The sequence below is a fragment of the Alligator sinensis genome, unplaced genomic scaffold, assembly GCF_000455745.1.
Source record: "Alligator sinensis unplaced genomic scaffold, ASM45574v1 scaffold628_2, whole genome shotgun sequence".
Lineage (NCBI taxonomy): Eukaryota > Metazoa > Chordata > Crocodylia > Alligatoridae > Alligator > Alligator sinensis.
In genome coordinates, this window is record NW_005841833.1 from 3,194,670 (window position 1) to 3,202,203 (window position 7,534).

Sequence of the window (7,534 nt, forward strand, 5' to 3'; positions counted from 1 at the left end):
GAGGGTAGATCAGGGACACCGCTTTCCCTCCACGAGCAGTCGCTCTGGCCCGCGACTCGATGGTGACAACAACAAAAAAGAAAAAGAAGAACAAAAGAGAGAAAGAGAGAAAGAGAGAAAGAAAGAAGATGAGAAAGAAATCTGCTGAAGGCAGATGGCAAACTGTTATTTCCTGTGCCTGATTTAAGCAGTAATTACAGCTGTTTGTTCAGAGGAGGATTTATTTCCTGGGAAATTAAAATAAATGGTAATTTTTAATGAAAGCCGAATGGATGGTTGGAAACTGATGTTATTTTATCCGGGGCAAACTGAGGTTCGGGTCTCCATGCATGCCGAAGGTGAATTTAAACACAGGCGGCAACCAGGGGTATGAGGTATTGTCTCCTTCCCCTCCAACAGCCGGGCCGGGAGGGCAAGTCTGCACAGAAAGTGCACTGGGGAAGAGGAACGAGGTCTCAACATGCTGCTCAGCGAAGACCCCCGAGCACTTGCTATGGATCTGGGATCACAACTCAAGATTTCATCAAGCAAAAGATTTCTTAGCGGAGGTGCTGGGGGGGGAATGGCCTCCACACTGGGCGTGCAGCAAGCAGGCTGGGTAGCTTACAAGAGGTAAGAAATAACCTTGCAGAGTGATTTGCCGCATGAGAGATATAATTGAGAGGGCTCATGCCTACCCCTACCCCACGCAGGTGAGAGGTTGCACCAGGCATTGCTCATTCTGCAGGAGGAGAGTTCAAACCCGTCCCCGTGGCAGACGCATCTTGGGAACCTCCCAGAGCAAACCAGCCCGAAGAGCCCCGGGAGTGAGACAGCGGCAGGCGGGACTCTGGGTACCTTGCACTTGTGTCTGGTAGACGATGAAGTACTCGGCAGTCCCGCAGCTCTCAAAATCCTCGCCAGTGCACTTCTGCGCGCACAGCTGCTCATCCTCGCGCTCGTGCAGGGTGAAGAGTGTGGTGGGGAAGCCGCAGTGGCAGGAGGTCCCCGCGAGGCCCGACAGCGGGTATTCCTGTGGGGAGCAAGAGATGGAGCGTTTCAGCCCGAGTGAGATGCGCCCGGCTAGGAGACAGTGCACCCCTGTAACCTGGGCCCACGTCCCCAAGCTATGAGGCAAGTCCCAATCTCACGAAGGCCTTTCCCAATTAACCCTAGGGTGACGGCTGGCCCTAGGAGCCAAGTTCCCTTTAATTCTCCTGCCTCTAATGGTTCCCAAAGGAGCCATTGTGGTGGCTGGAGCCTTTCCTTTAGTCCCTTTGGAGGATCAGGCTTTAACCTGAGTTTCTCAGCTAAGCTGCAAGCAGCTCTTCCAACCCTACCGCCCAAGGCATGCAGCAGGCATCTTTGGGTACCCAATAGCTGCAGCACATGAAGATGGAGCTGGACTGATCTCAGTGGGGGCAGATGACAGAACAAGGAGCACTGGGCTCAAGTTGCAGCAAGGGAGGTTTAGGTTGGATATTAGGAAAAACTTTCTCACCGGGAGTGTGGTAAAGCACTGGAATAAGCTACCCAGAGAGGCTGTGGAGTCGCCATCCTTGGAGATTTTTAAGCTGCAGCTAAACAAAGCTTTGTCTGGGATGATGTAGTTGGGGCTGGTCCTGCTTGGAGCAGGGGGTGGACTAGATGTGACCTCCCAACCCTCATTTTCTATGATTCTTTGAACCATGGGAGCAGCCTTCCTCGCACTGTAGGCCTGGCTGGTGCACAGACAGAGGGGCTGTCCCTTCCCTCTCCAACCTGGCTGTGTCGTGTTCCTGGCGGGGTCCCCAGTCCTGTGTGCGGATGGGAAATCTGCGGCCCTCGTCACTGTACGATCCAAACACGTCCCAGTTTGATCTGCACCTCTCCTCCCGCGGCTCCCCGAGCTGTGCTTCCCAGCTCACGGACCATTACCACGTAGAGGAAGCTTGCTACTGAGAGTGGCAAAAGCAGGATGTCCTGCCTCTGTTCCCTACCCCTTGCAAGTAGGTCCTCGCGGAGGTTTTCCACCCCACCTGGCCCAGCTGGACCCCTCCGGCTACCTGCCAGGGCCATGCTTTGAAGAGCCCCTTTTATTCCTTCTAACTGGGGGGAGGGAAGACGAGCACACATCTGGGTTCTGCTGCTCCATTTGCTCCCCCTTTGCATTAAAAAGACATGAAAGTCTCCCCCCATAAGCTACTCCTGAGCCTCTTCTTTTGCCCAGTGCAAGCTAAGGAAGGTGTGCGGTGCTCCGTCCAGACGGCCCATCCCGCGGGCAGAGTTGCATCGCCCATTGCCAACCCACATCTGAATCCAGCCGCGAGGCTCTGCGCCTCCTTCAGATCTGCCTGCAGTGCTGTCTCAGTGGCCAGCAGGAAAAAAAAGAAAAGAAACCTCCCAGATTTCTATCATTTCCAGCGTCTCCTCGCTCAGCCGTGGTCCTGCATTCCAAAAACGCCGGCGTGGAAATTGCTGAGCTATTTGCTAGCGCGGGGTGTAATATATCTGGAGCTATGATGCTCCTCTTAAAATCATGGCCTGCTACAGCTCTGGTAATTTGTGAGTTTGTCACCCAGAGTAAGGTTACTAAAAGCCCATAGACTGCATCTTCAGTGACCTCATTTGGATTTTAAAGTACAGAGTTATGAGGGAACATTCAGAGAGTGACAGGCAATTTAACAGCCGGGGCTGCGGCAACGCTGGGTTAATCAAGGGGCTCCACACACAGGCTTTTATTTACATCTCCCCGAGCCCAGCTCTCCAGGGAGCGGCGAGAAAGCAGGGCCGAGGTGCAGAGCCGCAGCTCGTATTTAACTGATGTGACAGAGAGCAGGGAACCTAATGGCTTTCAGCGGGGCTCTCGCGGCTGTTGAGGGAGCCCGCTGAGAAGCCTGTCAGCGCCGTACAGCCGGGGGAAGAGGCCCCGGTTCTTGTGGACAGAGAGCAGGGAACCTAATGGCTTTCAGCGGGGCTCTCGCGGCTGTTGAGGGAGCCCGCTGAGAAGCCTGTCAGCGCCGTACAGCCGGGGAAAGAGCCTCTGTTTCTGGTGTGTGGTTTGGAGGATGAAAAAATCTTCCAGTGTGTTTGAGCTGCCAGATGTAGGAAGCCAAGGCAGGCTCCCAATCCCTTCCCTTCCTTTCAGCCGGCATCTGTTTGAGCGGCCTGCAACACGGAGCGGACGTCTCTGCCGCCCTGAGCAGAGGTGCCCAAGCGCACCCCGGCTCCAGCACCGGAGCAGTGTAGGCATCTGGGCATAGCGCTATGCCTGCCTGGGGTAGTTAGCTCTGGGGATTTATCCCGGTGCGGTTGCATGGTGCCATTTGGACTCCTCTCCAGGGGCTCTAGTGTTTGCACGTCTCGCTTGGGGGATCTCTGGACATACCCTGTGACCTTACAGCAGAGAGACCTCCAGGGTCAGTGGATGCAGGGCCGCAGGACGTAGCTGCGATTTAAGCTTGAGCTTCCTGAAATGGGCCTCTCCAAGACTAGGGGGTTTCATGGGTGTGAAGCAACCCGGTAAAACCCCAGCGCCTCATTCAAATTCCCCTAGAGGCAGCTGCTCCTCTGTAGCTCCTTGCCTGAGAGCACCCTACTCTTTCGGGGCGCGCCTGAAGCTCTCTGCGTCCCTGCTAATTGCAGACCCGGATGCTGTTTGCAACAAAGATCACTACTGCAGGGGCACCTGAATTAGTTTCCAAAATGGCCTTCGACTTTTCTGTGACTCATATCTGCAGCCATCCGAGCCACCGCAGAAATGAACCATCTTCATGTTTCAGGGCATGAGCTACCAGTGCCGCTGCAGTGAAGAAGGAATCTGCCCTTCCCCATCCCACCATTGCACAATTTGCGGCTCCCTCTCATGCATTTCGCATCACATTGCATCAAACACAGACAAAACCCGGCTAGAGGTCTCAGGTCGCTAATTAAGGGAAGTTACTAGAGTATAGTGAAAGTCTGGGGTGGGTGGGAGATCTTGTTGCTAGCTGGCCCAAAGGTCCCGCTCTGCCCCTGCTCAACAAGACCCTTGGCAAGTGTGCAGTCTGGGTCAGAAAGATGCCCTCCCCACCCTTGCCCGAAAGCCAAATCCTTAGCTGGGGCAACTGGGTGTAGACCCATTTAGCTTCAGTGTTACCCCAAGGGAAGCAGAAGGTGGAAGCGAAGGTGTTAACACATGCACGCTCCACCAAGTCATGAAGGTAGGACCTCAGAAACCTGATGGAAAGGGACTCTAAGCAGCTGATGGTGTTGAAGCAGCCGGCCAGGTGGGGCAATGCCTTGTCAGCTCTGTGGGGACCCGTCTTCACCTGGGCAGGAGCTGCTCACGGTGTGTTTTCAAGGCATTGGGCAACAGAAAACATAAGCTTTCCTTCAGCCTCACTCCTGTGTCCAGACATGACCAAGTCTCCCTCGAGGATGAGCTGATAGCTTAAATCCCTCTCCCCGCCTTCCTGTCTCTGGGTCTTGCATATAAAGTAGAAAAGAGACCCAGTCTTTCCTTTCTTCTAGGCCCCTCTGGCTCTTACCCAGGCCCTTCACGGGACTCTGTAGGGACACTCTCCTCATCATTTCTCCAACCCCACTTTCTCCACCATCTCAGTCCCCCTCCCACACCCACCACAGCCTCTCCACCCAGACCTTTTTCTTTGATCCCTTCCATTCAGACGCACCGCCAAGGGAGGTAGCAGGGAGCACCTCCTTCTACACCCTGTTGAGTCTTAGGAGTACAGGATGGAGCTGACGCAGCCCCGGATGCTCAGCTAACGTTCATCAGCATCACTCCCTCGGCTTGAATGAACTGGTGATCATTTGTATCAGCTGAGACCCTGACCTCTCATTTTCATACGGGAAGCAATCGCTGTTGTTTCATGGAGTTCATAGACATCAGGGCTGGAAGGGATCTCGCGAGATCATCCAGTCCAGCCCCCTGCCCAAAGGACAGGCAGTCAGCTGGGGTCAGATGACCCCAGCAAGGTGAGCATCCAGGCATTTCTTGAAGGTATCCAGAGTAGGTGCTTGCAGCGATGTGGTCAAATCTGGCCACCACCAACGCAGAAATACAAAAACCTTCCTCTGAATCTGTGAAAGGCTTGTCAGACTGCTCCAGGTAAAGCTTCAGTCAGGGGATAATACCCAGGTAGCTTATAGATGAAGTGAAAGGGGAGAAGTTGTAGCAACCCTCTGCATTGCTATCCTACTGATGCGTAAGTGTTTTTTTATGGTGAAAAGGTAGGCTGTGAATGGTGCTGGTTGTAGTTTGGCTACATGTTGTTATAGGAAACCAGATTAAAATCAATCTGCTGTGATTCCTATTATTATTATTATTATTATTATTATTATTCAGAGGCCAAGGCTGAGCCATGAGAAGACCCTAAATCAGGTCCTCTCTGGCTCACACCAGTTGACTCACTGGGCTCTAAGGAGTTACCCCTGCTAGCTGGAGGTTGTGTGTCAGCTCAGAGGCCCGTCCCTGTCAGGGGATACCTGGATGGGCGTTACACTTACCTTTTCAGTGCAGAAGTCCACGCACTTGTCTACCGACATGTTGAGCATCACCTGGCTCACAGGCAAAGCTATGGAGATGTTGTCCGGCCTGTGGAAGCATCCGCGGAAGATCGCGCTGCCATCTAGAACGGAAAAGGCATCACTTAGCAGCAGCAGAGGAGAGATTCCGGCTCGCGGGGGACCGTGGTGCAGCGCCAACTCTATGTGGATGGATGTGAAGGCCCTCTGTCAACCCCCCAACCTGCTTGCCACCCTGCTGACTTTGCAACCTCAAAGTGCCCCGTCTTCCCCCCACACAACCTGTTGGAGGGTGGTAGACGGCTGTCATTCACTCCAATCCCATACATGCCCCAGCACCTAGTTTTACGGACGCTGGTCAGCTATGACGGAGCACAAAACCATCTCCTGTGGAAGTGCTGCCTAGGGGACTCTCCATCACTGGAGGTGGTCGGGAAGAGCTGGACAGCCACTGGTCAGGGATGGTGTAGGCATAGCTATGCCTATGTCCTACTACAGGGGTTTCCCAGGTTTCTGGACTTTGCTGGTTGTCCCCTCCCCTGCTTTCTGCTACATGAGCCAGGGGGGTTGCACCTTCCTCAAAGGCACTGGGTGTTGGCTGCAGCCCAGGTTGGCAATTTTTGACTGCCAATGCTCCTGCTGGGACTAAAACCAGGAGGGTCCTGGCTAGTGGGTCTTGCCCCTCCATTCAGGGTCAGACCTATGCCAGGGTCAGGGAGGAATTTTACCCCATGGTCGGATTGGTATAAACTGTGGGGGGGTTTGCCTTACTCTCTAGTGGGGGGCACAGACCTCTTCCTGGGATCTCCCGAGGGTATACCAACAACCTTTTACAGAAGTAGGACGTTGGTCGCCGCAGTTCCCCTGCTTGATCTGTGGCAGGGTCATGTGTGCTTTCTTATGGTGTGTCAGAGTTGATGGTGGTATTACAATGAGGTTAGATTATGGATTTGCACAGGATGGTTTGGACAGGGCTGATCCTGCCTCAGAACTAGATGCAACCTCTGCAACCAGCCCCACTTCTCCATGATACACGTCTCTGAGAGATGGAAGGACTGACACCGACTGGTAGCAGAGCTGGACAACCTCGACCCACAGCACCAAGCCACATGCCATGTGGTCGCTCCACTGCACGGATTTAAAAAAGCCCTTCCCTAATTTTCAGACAACGATCCTTCTTTCCAGACAGCTTTAACTTAAAAAAGCCTCTGGCCGAGCCAGGGATCCAATCTGAACTGAAGGCAATTGATTTTACTCTGAGAAAGGACCTAGAACGTCACCGAGAGAACCAGTCTTTGCTGACCTGAATAAAAAATACCCCAGCTGAAACACAGCAGCCACACGTCTACCCCGACACGTTATCCAGCAACGGCACAGCAACATGCGCTCGCGCTGAGACGGCCTCCCCGAAGAGCCTGATCGCTGATGAATTCCTCGTCCTCCCTCCTTCCGGGCACTCATTTCTTCTTCTCTCATTAGACAGGGGGAACAAGGAGCCTCCTGATTGTGTCCTGGCATTTCCAGATGTTGGTTCCCTCCACTCGGTCATGCTCCTGACCTTTTTTTCCTCCCGTTCATCCTAGTTCAAACATTGCAAAAGCCGTTGTGGAGGAGGAAGGTGCAATTCCCCAGGCACCAAGCTGGTCCATGCTTTGGCCATGTCTATAGCACACTCGGCCCACAGTTCACAACTGATCCCTATCCCTTGCCCAGGGACGGGTGAAGATCCATGCCTTTTTATTTTTAAGGCCTTCACAGACCCTCCATCAGGTTGATTTTTCCCCCTCTTCTCTCTCTCTCTGAGCAGTGTTTGTACTCCCCAGCACTCATTGCACCCACTTTTAACCCTCTGCTGCTTATTCCTTTAAAACATTTGTGGTTTTCTATCAGCACAATGATGCCAGCGGCTTGCTGGGGCTTTTCAACATTATCTCCTGCAAGCGTAGGTGAATTTTGCTAGCTCTGAAAAGACGCGAAAGCACCCTTAATCCTAGAAATCAGTTTCCAAGTGATGAGGAATTAGAAAAGTGCAGGGCTGCCTGGCAGCAGG

The 7,534-nt window shown here is 53.4% G+C and overlaps 1 protein-coding gene across 2 annotated transcripts in view; it reads right to left on the reverse strand.

Moving 5' to 3' along the window:
- WSCD2 (WSC domain containing 2) overlaps positions 1 to 7,534 on the reverse strand; it is a 107,155-nt gene that overhangs the window by 24,992 nt on the left and 74,629 nt on the right. For both annotated transcript variants that reach the window (XM_006015159.2, XM_025198700.1), the window contains 2 exons: positions 5,467 to 5,588; positions 838 to 1,012 (listed from right to left, as the gene is read on the reverse strand). In XM_006015159.2, coding sequence (XP_006015221.1) covers positions 838 to 1,012; positions 5,467 to 5,588 — 297 coding nt within the window. The remainder of the gene's footprint in view (positions 1 to 837; positions 1,013 to 5,466; positions 5,589 to 7,534) is intronic.